The sequence below is a fragment of the Pan troglodytes genome, chromosome 19 (assembly GCF_028858775.2).
Source record: "Pan troglodytes isolate AG18354 chromosome 19, NHGRI_mPanTro3-v2.0_pri, whole genome shotgun sequence".
NCBI classification, from domain to species: Eukaryota; Metazoa; Chordata; class Mammalia; order Primates; family Hominidae; genus Pan; species Pan troglodytes.
In genome coordinates, this window is record NC_072417.2 from 24,972,291 (window position 1) to 24,988,868 (window position 16,578).

At 43.2% G+C, this 16,578-nt stretch overlaps 1 protein-coding gene across 17 annotated transcripts in view; it reads right to left on the reverse strand.

Moving 5' to 3' along the window:
- NBR1 (NBR1 autophagy cargo receptor) overlaps nt 1-16,578 on the reverse strand; it is a 78,279-nt gene that overhangs the window by 24,642 nt on the left and 37,059 nt on the right. For 4 of the 17 annotated variants that reach the window (XM_063798537.1, XM_063798538.1, XM_063798542.1 and 1 more), the window contains 3 exons: nt 11,041-11,151; nt 8,938-9,029; nt 506-700 (listed from right to left, as the gene is read on the reverse strand). In XM_063798537.1, coding sequence (XP_063654607.1) covers nt 506-700 — 195 coding nt within the window. In that variant the 5' untranslated portion in view covers nt 8,938-9,029; nt 11,041-11,151. Of the gene's footprint in view, nt 1-505; nt 701-6,121; nt 6,145-7,541; nt 7,561-8,937; nt 9,030-11,040; nt 11,152-14,845; nt 15,877-16,006; nt 16,543-16,578 lie in introns of those variants that run through there. The other 13 variants (XM_024350283.3, XM_024350284.3, XM_003315479.7 and 10 more) reach the window with 12 other exon arrangements.

The following is a 16,578-nucleotide window of genomic DNA, read 5'->3' on the forward strand; positions in this document are numbered from 1 at the left end:
AAGACTTGGAACCAACCCAAATGCCTATCAATGATAGACTGGATAAAGAAAATGTGGCACATGTACACCATGGAATACTATGCAGCCATAAAAAAGGATGAGTTCATGTCTTTTGCAGGGACATGGATGAAGCTGGAAACCATCGTTCTTAGCAAACTAACTCAGGAACAGAACACCAAACACAGCATGTTCTCACTGATATGTGGGAGTTGAACAATGAGAACACATGGACACAGGGAGGGGTACATCACACACGGGGGCCTGTCGGGGGGTGGGGTGATAGGGGAGGGATAGCATTAGGAGAAATACCTAAGGTAGATGATAGGTTGATGGGTGCAGCAAACCACCATGGCTCATGTATACCTATATAACAAACCTGCACATTCTGCACATGTATCTCAGAACTTAAAGTATAATAAAAAAATAAAATAAAGAAACCTGTTCAGCTTTATTTAAAAAAGAAAAAAGAAACGATATTGGACAGACTGGGCCATACCCTTCATACCTGCACTGCAGGATCCTCTGGGGTCTTCATGTCTGATCCCAAGACTCTCACCAGTGAAGAGTAATGTGCAAGTGGCTTCTTCCCTGCCCTGGCAGCTAGTCGTTTTGCTCCTACAACTGGGGGTGGGGCTTCATCAACGACATGGTGCCCTTCATGGACTTGCATCTGCAGTTGGTTTCCCTGTTTAACTGCCATCTAAGAGCATACATTATGAAACAAAAACATGCGACATGATTATATTCTCCTAAATAACATTTCAAAGACATCAAAACAGAAGAGTGTGGTAAGTTATGCTAGAAAATACTAGGATTTGTGTTTGCTTTATTAAATCCAACAACAAATGTAATGTTTACACTCAACTTGCTATTTCTTTGGTAAGAATGTTAACTAGAAATTTATTTATTTATTTATTTATTTATTTATTTTTGAGACGGAGTTTTGCTCTTGTTGCCCAGGCTGGAGTGCAATGGTACGGTCTTGGCTCACTACAACCTCCGCCTCCTGGGTTCAAACAATTCTCCTGCCTAAGCCTCCCAAGTAGCTGGGATTACATACAGGTGCCAACCACCACACCCAGCTAATTTTTGTATTTGTAGTAGAGATGGGGTTTCACTATGTTGGCTAGGCTGGTCTCGAACTCCCGACCTCAGGTGATCCACCCACCTCGCCCTCCCAAAGTGCTGAGATTACAGGCATGAGCCACCGTGCCCAGCCTAGAAATTTATTTTTATTTTTTTGAGATGGCAATTTGCTCTGTCACCCATGTTGGAATGCAGTGCATGGCTCACTGCAGCCTGTCTCTTGGGCTCAAGCAATCTTCCCACCTCAGCCTCCCGGGTAGCTGGGATTACAGGCACATGCCACCACACCTGGCTAAGGTTTTTGTTTTAGTTTGGAGACAGGAGTCTCACTGTGTTGCCCAGACTGGTCTTGGACACCTGAGTTCAAACTATCCTCCCACCTCAGCCTCCTGAGTAACTGGGACTACAGGTGCGCACCACCATACCTGGCTAACTTTTGTATTTTTGTAGAGGTGAAATTTCATGATGTTGCCCAGGCTAGTCTCGAACTCCCAGGCTCCACCCACCTTGGCTTTCCAAAGTGCTAGCATCATAGGTTTGGGTCACTATGCCTGTTGGCTAATTTAAAAAATTTTTTGTCATACATTACCCAGGCCGGTCATGAACTTGGTTTTGTTATTAAAACCACAAAAGTATTGTGTTGCTTTATTCCACAAAAACAAACAAAAAAACCCATAAAAGTAGGTTTTAAGATGGCAAATTAGGTAAGATTCTCCTTAACTGGGTTACTATTTTTCTGTTTTCTTTTTTTTCTTTTTTTTGAGGTGGAGTCTCGCTCTGTCACCAGGCTAGAGTGCAGTGATGCAATCTCGGCTCACTGCAAACTCCACCTCCCGGGTTCAAGCGATTCTCCTGCCTCAGCCTCCCGAGTAGCTGGGACTATAGGCGCACGCCACCACACCCAGCTAATTTTTGTATTTTTAGTAGAGATGGGGTTTCACTATGTTAGCCAAGATGGTCTCAATCTCTTGACCTCGTGATCTGCCGCCTCAGCCTCCCAAAGTGCTGGGATTACAGGTGTGAGCCACTGCGCCTGGTCTAATTGGTTTTTATACAAGACTCTCTCTATGGAATCTTAACTCAGGTTTCCAAAAAGGTTAATTCTAGACTAACAAAACTCAAGAAACTTAAAGATATGTCCTATAATTAAGCATTTACTTTTCCAATAAAAATAGTATTTTGAGGCCAGGCGCGGTGGCTCATGCCTGTAATCCCAGCATTTTGGGAGTCTGAGCTGAGCAGATCACCTGAGGTCAGGAGTTCGAGACCAGCCTGTCCAACATGGTGAAACCCCATCTCTACTAAAAATGCAAAAATTAGCTGGGCATGGTGGCATGCACCTGTAATCCCAGCTACTCAGGAGGCTGAGACAGGAGAATTGCTTGAACCCAGGAGGCGGAGGTTGCAATGAGCTGAGATGGCGCCACTGCACTCTAGCTTGGGCAACAAAGTGAGACTCTGTCTCAAAAAAAAAAAAAAAAAAAAAAAAGAATAGTATTTTGGGGCGATGAGAGGTGGGTCATGCCTGTAATCCGAGCACTTTGGGAGGCTGAGGCAGATAACTTGGGCCCAGGAGTTCAAGACAAACCTGGGCAACACAGCAAGGCCCTGTCTCTATTAAAAAAAAAAAAAAAAAGTTTAAAAATCATCGGAGCATGGTGGTATTTTCCTGTAGTCCCAGCTACACAGGAGCCTGAGATAGGAAGACCACTTGAGCCCAGGAAGTCAAGGCTGCAATCACACCACTGCACTCCAGCTATGTGAGCTGTGATCATACCACTGCACTCCAACCTGGGTGACAGTGAGATCCCGTCTCAAAAAAATATATCGAAGTGATTTTTTTTAACAAGTGCTGTCAGTGAAAAAAAAACTTTTTAAAAATAAAAATAACTAGCCAGGTGTGGTAGCTGGGTACAGTGGCTCACACCTGTTATACCAGCACTTTGGGAGGCTGAGGCAGGCATCACTTGAGGCTAGGAGATTAAGACTAGCCTGGCCAACATAGCGAAGCCCTATTTCTACTAAAAATACAAAAAACAGTTGGGTGTGGTGGCACATGCCTGTAATCCCAGCTATTAGTGTGGCTGAGGTATGAGAATTGCTTGAATCCAGGAGGCGGAGGCTGCAGTGAGCTGAGATTGTACCACTGCACTCCAGTCTGGGTGACAGAGCAAGACTCAAAAACAAACAAACAAAACCAGCCAGGTGTGGTGATGCACACCTGTGGTCCCAACTACTCAGGAGGCTGAAGTGGGAGAACTGCTTGAGCCTGGGACGTTGAGGGGGCAGTAAGCCATAATTGCACCACTGTGCTCCAGCCTCTATGACAGAATGACACACGTGTCACTGGGCGCAGTGGCTCATGCCTGTAATCCCAGCACTTTGGGAGGCTAAGGCAGGTGGATCACGAGGTCAAGAGATTGAGACCACCCTGGACAACATGGTGAAACCCCATCTCTACTAAAAATACAAAAATTAGCTGGGTGTGGTGGCGCATGCCCGTAGTCCCAGCTACTCGGGAGGCTGAGGCAGAACTGCTTGAACCCGGGAGGTGGAGGTTACAGTGAGCCAAGGTCGTGCCACTGCACTCCAGCCTGGCAACAGAGCAAGACTCCATCTCAAAAAACAACAACAAAAGGAATGACACACATGTCAAAGAAAAAAGAGGCCGGGCGTGATGGCTCACACCTCTAATCCTAGCACTTTGGGAGGCTGAGGTGGGTGGGTTGCTTGAGCCTAGAAGTTCAAGACTAGCCTGGGCAACATGGTAAAACCCTGTCTCAAAAAAAAAAAGACGCCAGGCGCAGTGGCTCACGCCTGTAATCCCAGCACTTTGGGAGGCCAAGGCAAGAGGATCACCGGAGGTCAGGAGTTCGAGATGAGCCTGGCCAACATGGTGAAACGCCGTCTCTACTAAAAATACAAAAATTAGCTGGGCGTGGTGGCATACGCCTGTAATCCCAGCTATTAGGAAGGCTGAAGCAGGAACATCACTTGAACCTGGGAGGTGTAGGCTGCTGGCAGCCAAGATCGCACCACTGTACTCCAGCATGAGCAACAGGGCGAGACTCTGTCGCAAAAAAAAAAGAAAAAAAGCATTCAATGGGTAACTACATCTGAGGTGATGGATGTGTTAATTAACTTGATTGTGGTAATCATTTCACAATGTATACATATTTCAAAACATCACATTTTATACACATTTTTATATTTAAACATACAAATTTTTAAAAATTAGAAACTAAAAACGAAAAAAAAAGCATTCCATGTCCAAAAAGTGGCTGTCATCTCTGCCTTAAACATAACATTGTATGGGCTATAGAGAACAGAGTGACATAGGCTGTGCACAGTGGCTCATGCCTGTAATCCCAGCACCTTGGCAGGCCAAGGCAGGCGGATCACTTGAGGTAAGGAGTTTGAGACCAGCCTGGCCAACAAGGCGAAACCCTGTCTCTACTAAAAACTACAAAATAAATTAGCTGGGTGTGGTGGCGCACACCTGTAATCCCAGCTACTTGGGAAACTGAGGCATGAGACTCACTTGAACCCCAGAGGTGGAGGTTGCAGTGAGCCAAGACTGCGCCACCGCACTCCAGCCTGAGCGACAGAGTGAGACTCTGTCTCAAAAAAAAAAAAAGGAGAGAACAGAGTGAGGGAAAGAGGTGAAAAATGTGAACCAGAAAACATAGTTCTATAACAGGCATGGTGGTGCACACCCATAGTCCCAGCTACTCGGGAGGCTGAGGCAGCAGGATCACTTGAGCCCAGCAGTTCAAGGCTGGCCTGGGTAACATAGCAAGACCCAGCCTCTTTAGGAAAAAAAAAAAGGGGGGCATCAAGAGTTTTTTGTTTTTTTTTTGTCTTTGAGATGGAGTTTCCCTCTTGTTGCCCAGGCTGGAGTGCAATGGCGTGATCTCAGCTCACTGTAACCTCTGCCTCCCAGGTTCAAATGATTCTCCTGCCTTGGCCTCCCAAGTAGCTGGGATTATAGGCATGCACCACCACACCTGGCTAATTTTTTGTATTTAGTAGAGATGAGGTTTCACCATCATGGTCAGGCTGGTCTTGAACTGCTGACCTCGGGTGATCCGCCTGCCTCAGTCTCCCAAAGTGCTGGGATTACAGGCATGAGCCACTGCACCCGGCCAAGATATTTGTTTTTTGGTTTGTTTTTTTTGTTTTGTTTTGAGACGGAGTCTCACTGTCGCCCAGGCTGGAGTGCAGTGGCACGATCTCGGCTCACTGCAAGCTCCGCCTCTGGGGTTCACGCCATTCTCCTGCCTCGGCCTCCCAAGTAGCTGGGACTACAGGCACCCGCCACCACGCCCGGCTGTTTTGTATTTTTAGTAGAGACAGGGTTTCACCATGTTAGCCAGGACGGTCTTGATCTCCTGACCTCGTGATCCACCCACCTCGGCCTCCCAAAGTGCTGGGATTACAGGCGTGAGCCACCACGCCCGGCCAGTTATTTGTATTTTTAAACACTAGAACAGTAGCACAAAGACCAGCAAAGAGATGGGACTGTAACTGAGAAGGACCTTTTTATTATGAATTGCCTTTTGCTGAGTGTCGTGCCCATTCATCCGTCTCCCTATAAATAGGTTTCACTGTGTTTATACTTACTAGTCTCTCCCCATAACTAATGGAATTCAGGTTTGAGTTTCAGTCAATAAATATTTTAGGCCAGACACAGTGGCTCATGCCTATAATCCCAGCACTTGGGAGGCCAAGGCCAGCAGATTGCTTGAGCCCAAGAGTTCCAGACCAGCCTGGGAAACATGGTGAAACCCTGTATCTAAGAAAAATATAAAAAGTTAGCCGGGCGTGGTGATGTGTTTCTGTAGTTCCAGCTACTCGGGAGGCTGAGGTGGGAGGATCACTTAAGCCTGGGAGGTGAAGACTGCAGCAACCCCAGATTGTGCCACTGCACACCAGCCTGGATGACAGAGCACAACCTCATCTCAAAAAAAGAAAAAAAACCAACCCATAATAATATTTTTAAAATTATTTAAAAATGAGATTAAATAATCATTACCTTAAGCGCTTCTTCATATTCTCCTAAAAGGACAAAAAATATACACCATGATACTTCTTCACACACCCCAAAAGATTCTATTACTTTAAAATTATTTTTATTTTGTACACATCCATTCATTCATTCAAGAACCAAAGATTCCATAAGATTAAGGATAGCCAATCCTAAAAATGGACTGTACAACATGAGGAACATATTATAGTTAAATAATCGTAAATTATATTCATGATTTTTGCTAAATGAGTAGATTATGGCTGGTTTCTGGGGAGGGCTCAGGGCACCACAGGGCCACTATAATGAGATGATAGATATGTTAATTTGCTTCACTACAGTAACCATTGCCACATAACATTTTGGTCAACCATGTGTATGATGGTGATCCCGTAAGATTATAATGCCACATTTTTACTGTACCTTTTCTATGTTTAGATATGCAAATACCATTGTGTTTCAACTGTCTATAGTATACAGCACAGTAACATGCTCTACAGGTTCGCAGCCTATGAGCAATAGGTTATACCATATATCCTAGGTGTGTACTAGGCTATACCATCTAGGTTTGTGTAAGTACACTCTATGATGTCCATATAATGACAAAATCACCTAATTGATGCATTTCTCAGTAATCTCTGTCATTAAGCGATGCATTACTGTATATGTATTTCATAACATCATGTTGTGCACCTTCAATATATACAATAAAAATTTGTTAAATGTACAGCTAATCCTGACTTTAAAGAATTCTTAGCTTATTACATATGAACAGCAACTATCTTTTTGCTGACAAACTCCCTTTTTGTTGCAAACAGCATCTACTGTAGATCAGTTCTTCCCCTTAAATCCCTCCTTCATCACTACTGGGAATCTTCCAGTTACAAAATCTCAACCCAGGTCCCTCACATTTACGCACTGTGATGCTCAGGACTCAAGAGAGTTCAATGTTAATACTATCATTTCGCCTGATTAAATTAAGATTTTAGGGGCTATCGTGGGAAACTAATCTTCAACTATAACATGGTTCCTATGGGAAAATGCACTCCAAGCTCTGAACATCTGATAAATAAACTTTTGGAATACCACTTGTTTTATAAGTTGATATTAACATATATACCAAGTCAGAAACAAATGCAACACCATGGGAATACTTATATGTGTTGAACTGGGAGGCATATTAATTTCAGAGGACTGGCATCTTAAATATGAGAACCTCCCATTAAAGCTGTCCTTAGGGTCCATTCAAAGGCATCATCCTATATATAAAAAACTGCTATACAATAAAATCCCCTAGGTAACTAATGTCCATCAGTGCAATGTCACTCTAAAATTAATACTGCAATAAGGTTTGAGTATAAATAGAAATGCCTCAATGAGCAGATTAAGGTTTTTAAATAAGGCTGAACAGACTCTCTTAGGGACTCACCTTGACTGTTGATGGATACCTATAAAAGGAAAAAAAGCAACAGTGAATTATAAGTGTCTCATCAGTTGAGCATTTCTGTTACTAGGACCAGCCCCATAGGACAGACAAAAACTCAGGCCAAGCGTTCAGCTTTTCCGTATCACTTGCTAGTCATGAATAACACTTAAGAAATTTTATTGCTTATCTACTGTGCCCTCCTTTATTTCAGATACATTAAAAGGCAGTGCAATATAATGGTTAGGAGCTTGAGTTCTATAGCCAGAGGGTATGGACTGAACGGCTACTTTACTACTTCCAAGTTTTTGTGCATTTGGACAAGTTATTTTCACCTCTCTGTGCCTCAGTTTCCTCATGAGTAAAATAGTGATGATAATAATGTACTCAATACATGGTACTGTGGCTAGTCTGACACACTGTAACCACTCAATAAAGCTTAGCCATTAGCCTGAGCAACAAAGTGAGATTCCATCCCTCCAAAGAATTAAAAAATTTTGCCAGGCGCAGAGAGGTATGTCCTAGCTACCCAGAAGGCTGAGATGGGAGGATTCCTTGAACCCAGGAGCTCTAGGTTGCAGCAAGCTATGCCAATGCACACCAGCCTGGGCAACAGAGTGAGACCCTCTTTAAAAAAAAAAAAAAAAAAAAAAAAAGCTTAGCCATTATATTTGTATTATTATAAACTAAGTGGTAGCTTGTGCTATATGTGAACTTAAGGTCACTATATAATTTTAAAAGTTATCTTGGCCAGGTGTGGTAGCTCACAACTGTAATCCCAGCACTTTGGGAGGCCGAGGTGGGCTGATCGCTTGAGCCCAGGAGTTCAAGACCAGCTTGGCCAACATGGTGAAATACTGTCTCTACTAAAAATACAAAAATTAGCCAGGCGTGGTGGTATACACCAGTAATCCCAGCTACTCAGAAGGCTGAGACAGGAGAATCACTTGAACCCAGGAGCTGGAGGTTGCAGTGAGCAGAGATCGCACCACTGCACTCCAGCCTAGGTTACGGAGTGAGGCTTCATCTCAAAAAAAAAAAAAAAAAAAAAAAAAAAAAGAAAGGTTCTCTCAGGCCAGGCCAGGCATGGTGGGTGTCTCACACCTATAATCCCAGCACTTTGGGAGGCTGAGGTGGGAGGACTGCTTGGGCCCGGGAGTTCAAGACTGGCCTGAGCAACATAGTGAGACCCTGTTTCCTTTTTTTTTTTTTAAGTGAAAGTTATCTCTGAGATATTCTTCAGTGTTGCTTCTCCATTTCTCAACTCCATCTCAGATGCTGCAAGTCTTCTTAGAATATTCAATTATCAAATATATTTAAACCACCACACAAATAAGCTAAATACTATTTTGAATTATTAAAGCCCATATCACTGGAGAAATAAGATCCCTATTCTGAACACCTAGCAATAAGTGCCATAATATATTTTACCTCTTCATTTTCCTCATCCAGGTATTTTATTTGAATAGTATTCAGATCAAATGAAACTTTTACCTATAAAAGAGATACATATTTAAAGGCAGGTTATAATGTACACAGAAGTCAAAGTAAAAAAAACCCACAAAATCAAAAGACAAACAACAGACAACCTTAACAACCCATAACAAAGGGTTAATATCTGCAACACACCCAGAGTATCAGCAAAACTGCTAATGATACAATTAACAACCCAGGTAAAAATATACATAAAATTCATACAAGAGGAAATCAGAACACCTAACAAATACATCAGAAGACTTTCAAACTTTCTGGTGGTCAGAACAATGCAAATTGAAGCAATGAGATGACATCTCATCAGAATACCAAATTGTGTGTGTGTGTGTGTGTGTGCGTGTTTTGGGTGGGGTGTGGGGTAGGGAACAGCAAATGTTTTTTAAAGCCATAACATCCAGTGTTGTCAAAACTTCAGGACATTGTCATGTATTTCTGTGTGCTACTACAATTGTTCTGCAAAGCATTTGGCAGAATCTATTAAAATTTCAAATAAAATGCTTTGTGACCCATTAATCTCACATTTGTATAGGACAGTTTATCCTGTAGAACAGTGTATAAGTTATGTGTATAGATGGATATCTCCTGAAGTTTCATGATAAGAAAAAAAAAAAAACGAAAAAGATCTTTTTTTTTTTTTTTTTGAGATGGGTCTCACTCTGTCGCTCAGGCTGGATTATAGTGGCTCGATCTTGGCTCACTGCAGCCTCAACCTCCAGCACTCAAGCAATTCGCCCACCTCAACCTCCGGAGTAGCTGGGACCACAGGTGCCTGCTACCAGGCCCAGCTAATTTTTGTATTTTTTTGGTAGAGATGGGGTTTTACCATGTTGCCCAGTCTGGTCTCAAACTCCTGAGCTGAAGTGGTCCACCCATCTTGGCCTCCCAAAGTGCTGGGATTCTAGGCGTGTGCCACTGTGCCCGGCCAAATAATGTTTATAGTATGATCCTAGTATGATATCTGCATGAACATGGAAAATTTAAAGTACATACAGGGCTGTTAACATTGGTTACCCAAAGAAGGTGGGAGTAACAGATGAGGGGAGGGAGAATGGAGGGCTATTAACTGCTTGAGATGGTTTCTCTTCTTAAAATGGGCATGTATTATACTTTTACAATTTAAAATTTACAAGGAAGAAAAAAGGCAAGCTGTCAGCTCATTTAACTACTAGGAAAAGAAAGATAACTGTGATTTTCACATCTTTTGGCAAACAAGATCTAACTTCCTTCTGAATCCAATCTTTTTTTTTTTTTTTGAGACGGGTCTCACTGTCACTGATAGGACAGTATGAACAGGTATTTGCTGGAAGGCAGACAACTACCTCAGATCATCTTTTAAGATCTACCATTTCTTTCCCTTTTTAGTTATCATCAGATATAACCAGGTAAACGTAGATTTTTACCAAAGGGTTTCAGAGAGAAACACAGTCAACACAGGAAGTAAAACATTCACCACTGCAAACTGAACAAAAACAGAAGAGTACAAAGGGCAAACCAAGAGGAGGAAAAGCCTTAGCAAAAAAACGGAACAGGTGAACTGCTGTCTAAGCAGGTATGAAAGTTTTTCCTGCTCAACTCTGAGATACTCAACCTCTGACCTAGCAATAAAAACAATTGATAGGCTCTTGCAAAACACAAGTTATATCCTTGTGCAAAACACAAGTCATATCCTCACACAAGAGAACATTTCCTTGGGATCTGGTTGGGTGGAGCCCACATCAATTCACTCATACTGTTTCTAAAATTAATAGGTTTTCTAAATCCTATCTCACTAAAAACAATTTTACCTTCCCTTTCTAAAATGTTCAAAAGGAAATTTATGTGTTGGTTCCCTTTATTGGGGCACATCTCATATATGAATACTGAAACCCTATCAAAAGCAATTTTCCAAAAGGCCCAGAAATGGTAACTATGACAGACTTCACAGCTATGAAACAACACTGCTAAAAATAGCTACCTTTGGAAAAAATAACCATGCTTAAACCAAGGAGAAACAAAATAAAGTAACACTCACCATAGCTTCGATATCAGCCCAAGTTGTATTTTCTGGATCAGAAACCAGAAAGCTTTGAATTTCATTTTTAAAAGTCACATTTAGAGTAACCTGTGGTTCCATGCTGTGAGGCTAGGGTTGAGAAGGTTGGTGGGAGAGAGAGAAAAACACATTAGAAAGGGTTCTATAAGTTGCACTAAAAGTTCACTCAGCAAATACTTGTGAGGACCCAATATGGGCTGGGCTTGGGAGACACAGCAATGAACAAAAGAAACACTGTCCCTGTTCTTACGGAACTTACCATCACTGTTAAATAGGAATTGTTTCAGGAAAGAAAGATAGGCTAAAACCATGCCATAAAGACTTGTACTTAAGTCACAAAAATTATTCTTGAAGTTATTAGGAACTTCCACATGTTGGAAACATGTGGAAACAGAAGTATGCTGAAAGTATTTAAATTTTGACCACATTCCCAGAAATCATCTAGCATTTGTAAAATCCTTATGGTACTTTATGATGACTGGTTAACTAAACAAATACTTACTAGTAGCAGGACATACCAACATGGATAAGAGAGATAAGGTCTCTGCCCTCAGGGAACTTGTATTCTTGTATGACTTGAGAGTGACATTCTACATTTTTCTTGCAGAAGGAGGGTTGTCCGAACTTGAGAACCTAGGTTTTCTATCAGTTTTACAAACTTACAGGCCAAAACACTAGCCAAGAAACTACACAGAGGTAGCATTCAATGCCCTCCATACAAGTTACTATGTTTTTTCACAATCTACTGATTTTTTATTTTATTTTATTTTATTTATTTATTTTTGAGACGGAGTCTCGCTCTATCGCCCCAGGCTGGGGTGCAGTGGCACGATCTCAGCTCACTGCAACCTCCACCTCCTGGGTTCACGCCATTCTCCTGCCTCAGCCTCTCGAGTAGCTGGGACTACAGGTGCCCGCCACCACATCCGGCTAATTTTTTTTTTTTGTATTTTTGGTAGGGACGGGGTTTCACCGTGTTAGGCAAAATGGTCTCGATCTCCTGACCTCATGATCTGCCTGCCTTGGCCTTCCAAAGTGCTGGGATTACAGGCATGAGCCACCGCACCTGGCCTTGTACTGATTTTTTAAATGGGGGATTTCAAACATATATAAAAGTGGAGAGTAATAAACACTTAGTTAAACCAACAATCAACTCAAGGCTATCCTCATTCACATATACCCCTGCATCTCCCACTTCTGCCCCAACAATGAACTGACCATAGTCAACTAATGTTTTAACCAAACTATAATAATATAATTATTTTATATTATTGTATTTATTTATTTTGAGATAGAGTCTTGTTCTGTCGTCCAGGCTCAAGTGCAGTGGCACAATCTTGGCTCACTGCAACCTCCACCTTCTGGGTTCAAGCGATTCTCTCACCTCAGCCTCCCGAGTAGCTGGGACTACAGGCGCCCGCCACCACGCCTGGCTAATTTTTTTGTATTTTTAGTAGAGACGGGGTTTCACCGTGATAGCCAGGATGGTCTCGATCTCCTGACCTCGTGATTCCACCCACCTCGGCCTCCCAAAGTGCTGGGATTACAGGCGTGAGCCACCATGCCCGGACTATTTTTTAAAATATTTTTATGGGAAAATTTAAATCTATACAAAAGTAGAGAGAATATAATGAATCCCTATGGACCCATAAGCTAGCTTCTTTCATAATTATCAACTCAGGACCAATTTGCTGTAACCAAAGGTTTACAGCAATACCCTTTCCCTACTAGGTTATTTTGACAGACATCTATGTTTTTATCCATTAAGAATTGAGTATGTACCTCTAAAAGATAAGAATTTTTTAAAAACAGTCTAGATATCATTATCATGCCTAACAAGTTAACAATTCCTTAATCAGATTTCTATTCTGATCATTATGTTTTTAATTAAGGATTTTGTTTACTGATGAATGGTTACGTTTAACTGGTTTTTATGACTTTATGAAAAAATAGCTTAGGTTGAGAGGAACAAGATATGAAAAAATAGCTTAGGTTGAGAGGAACAAGATTAAGTCCCAGGGATTTACAGCGTGGTCTGCGGGGGTGGGGGTGGGGGGCAGAGGGGAGGCAGAGGAGCACACAAACTGGGAAGACTTAGCTTCCAGACATACCTCCGGCCCATTACTAGACATAAAACTGTGAGCAGGTCAGTTCGCTTTTGAGCTTCGGTTCTTTAACCTATAAAATAGGTCTAATACGTCTGCTTTGACTATCTCACAGTGTTACCATAAGGATCAAATTAAAAATGTGTACGCAAGTTCTTTCAAAATGTCATTCAAATACAAAAAATATTATAATAAAGGCCAGGCACAGTGGCTCATGTCTGTAATCCCAGCATTTTGGGAAGCAGAGGCAGGCAGATCGTTTGAGTCCAGAGTTTGAGACCAGCCTAGCCAACATGGTGAAACCTCGTCTCTACTAAAAATACAAAAATTAGCTGCGTGTAGTGGCGCAGGCCTTTAATCCCAGCTACTCAGGAGGCTGAGGCAGGAGAATTGCTTGAACCTGGGAGGCAAGGTTGCAGTGAGCCAAGATCATGCCACTGCACTCTCGCCTGGGTGATAGAGCGAGACTCTGTCTCAAAAATAAAATAAAATAAAAAACTGGACGGGTGTGGTGGCTGATGCTGGTAATCTTAGCACTTTGGGAGGCTGAGGCGGAAGGATCATGAGCCTAGGAGTTCAAGACCAGCCTGGGCAACAAAGCCAGACCCTGTCTCCTTAAAAAAATTAAGTTCAATTAAACATTTTAAAAAATAATAGGGCTGGATGCGGTGGCTCACGCCTGTAATCCCAGCACTTTGGGAGGCCGAGGTGGGTGGATCACGAGGTCAGGAGATCGAGACCATCCTGGCTAACACGGTGAAACCCCGTCTCTACTAAAAATACAAAAAATTTAGCCAGGCGTGGTGGTGGGCGCCTGTAGTTCCAGCTACTCGGGAGGCTGAGGCAGGAGAATGGCGTGAACCTGGGAGGCGGAGCTTGCAGTGAGCCAAGATCGCGCCAATGCACTCCAGCCTGGGCGACAGAGCAAGATTCCATCTCAAATAAATAAATAAATAATAATAAACCAGTCTTTAGAACCATAAACCTGTACTGTTTTCCACAATGTAATGCACTGCCCTGTAAAATACTACAATTAAGACCGTCATTTAAAGGCACTTTTTTGAAACCCTAAGACAATTATCCCCCAATTTTCTCCATTCTTTGTTTCTACCAAGAACCAAGTTCACCACCAAAATAATATTAGTCTCTTAACAACAATCCTGCTGACATCTAGTATTCATTCATATGAAATGTAATCATTGGGGTCCTTAAAATTTGAGAATCTTTGTCAATTCCCCAGGACCTTAGGCAAAAAATCAAGGAAATGAAGTGACTCAGTCCGCCAAAAGTGGGTATTCTGAAATATCACTTTCCAACTTCAAGAAACACACTTCCCTACTTGTGAAGGAAATGACTCTTCCTCTCTTTTTCTCAAATTACACAATTGGAAATTTAGATACTCTGGAGCTCCTCCAGCTGGTGGGCCAACTAAGAGAAAACAGGAAGTGGGAGATTCTAGCTTGGCTGGACCATATCCAGGTCTTCATAAGGAACTCTCTTTGGCTGACATGTAAAAAAATTCTTTCACCAGGAGCATTAATCTTAAACGTGTGTAAACACCAAAGCTATGGTTAACCCTATCTGCCCCTTAGGTCTACAGCCAGTAGAGTCAGATAGCTGGGTCCTAGGCCTTCAGCTTTCATAACTGGCATTATTGTAAGTCCATGCCACTGACTCACCTTTGCTTGGCACAAGTTAGCTTTTCCTCCACGTCGATTTTTTTTTCAGCCTCAACAAAATCCCTTTAATGAAACAGACCTGGCAACCTGAGCTTTGATTACTGTCTCCACCAGAGGCCTTTACAAGCCAAGTTATCCAGGCTTTAAAATGTGTGACCTGAGGCCGGGAGCGGTGGCTTATACCTGTAATCCCAGCACTTTGGGAGGCCAAGGCACGAGGATCGCTTGAGCTCAGGAGTTCAAGCCCAGCCTGGGTTGGTCTTTGAGAAAGCAAGACTCTGTCTCAAAAAAGTGTGGCCTGAAAGCTGAGTGTTTGACAAAAAGGAAAAACAGTGCCTTTCCAAAACCGAAGGTCCCTAACCAAGGAGATCTCTTTAAGGTCTCGAAAAAACGAGGATGGGATGAGAAGGATGTGTAAGTAGTGTCATTTTTTTACTTGCAGAGTTCATCCTAGTCTTCCAGTTTTCGTTTCCTAGCACTCCATGTTCCCAAGACAGTGTCACTACCCCGAGGGCTCTCTCATTTTCTTTGCCTAGGCCCTCATTCCACTGGGGAGTCGTGGCCTTCCATCAGTAGAAGCCGGATGTTCTGACCCACAGACTCTCCAACTCTCCGGCGCTTCTCGCCAACTCGGTCCCTCTGAACATGAAGGGCTCTCTCATTCTGTCACTAAAAAGATCAGCTGTCCCGAAACACGGAAAAAGTCGCCCCTCTTCTTTGCAGGATTCCTCCCTTGAACTTCCCCAAACCCTCTTAGCGTGACGTGACCCCACCCCTAGGTAACCGCAGCTGCTTCCTTACCAGCTTCCCGCCCCCGGGGGGCGCCTGCCGGAGGCCAATGCAAGGACCGTCCGCTGCCGGCTCTGCCGCTATCCCTGTGGGGTGAATCTAACATGGCGGATAAAGACAGTAACTAGTCTCCTGTTTCTCCGAGTTTTCGCCAAGATGATTGGCTCTTACCACTTGTCCCTCAAAACGACCACGCCATTGATTGGTGGAGATTGCGTCGATGGGGGCGGGGCAGAAGCAACCTGAACCCGAACAACAATAACAAACATTGAGGCTGAGGGGCGGAGCTAGGAGTGCGCAGATGTGGGCCAGAGCGGATTTCCCCTTCCCCAGGCAAATTCGGCGCCCACTGCGTGCCCGCAGGCCACTGACCTTAGAGGACTACTTGCCCGAGACTCGTGGGGCTGGATGGGAATCGTAGTCTTCCTAGGAGTTGTAGGTTTTTTTTTTTTGGCCTAGTCTCTGCTCTCAAGATACGAGAACATAACAACACTCCAATCCATAACTGTTGACATGTATAAGCCCGCGGAGGTCTCCAATCTATCCACTGGATTTCCGTGAGAATTGTGCCCGCTTTGGTATTGGATGTTCCTCTCCATAAGACTACAGTTTCCAAGGAACAGTGTGGCCAAGGCCTTTCGTTCCGCAATGCATGTTGGAAATAGTAGTTCTTTCCCTCCACCTCCCAATAATCCTTTTATTTACCTAAACTGGAGACCTCCATTAGGGCGGAAAGAGTGGGGTAATGGGACCTCTTCTTAAGACTGCTTTGGACACTATCTTACACTGATATTCAGGCCTCAGGTGGCGATTCTGACCTTGGTACAGCAATTACTGTGACGTAATAAGCCGCAACTGGAAGCGTAGAGGCGAGAGGGCGGGCGCTTTACGGCAAACTCAGGTAGAATTCTTCCTTTTCCGTCTCTTTCTTTTTATGTCACCAG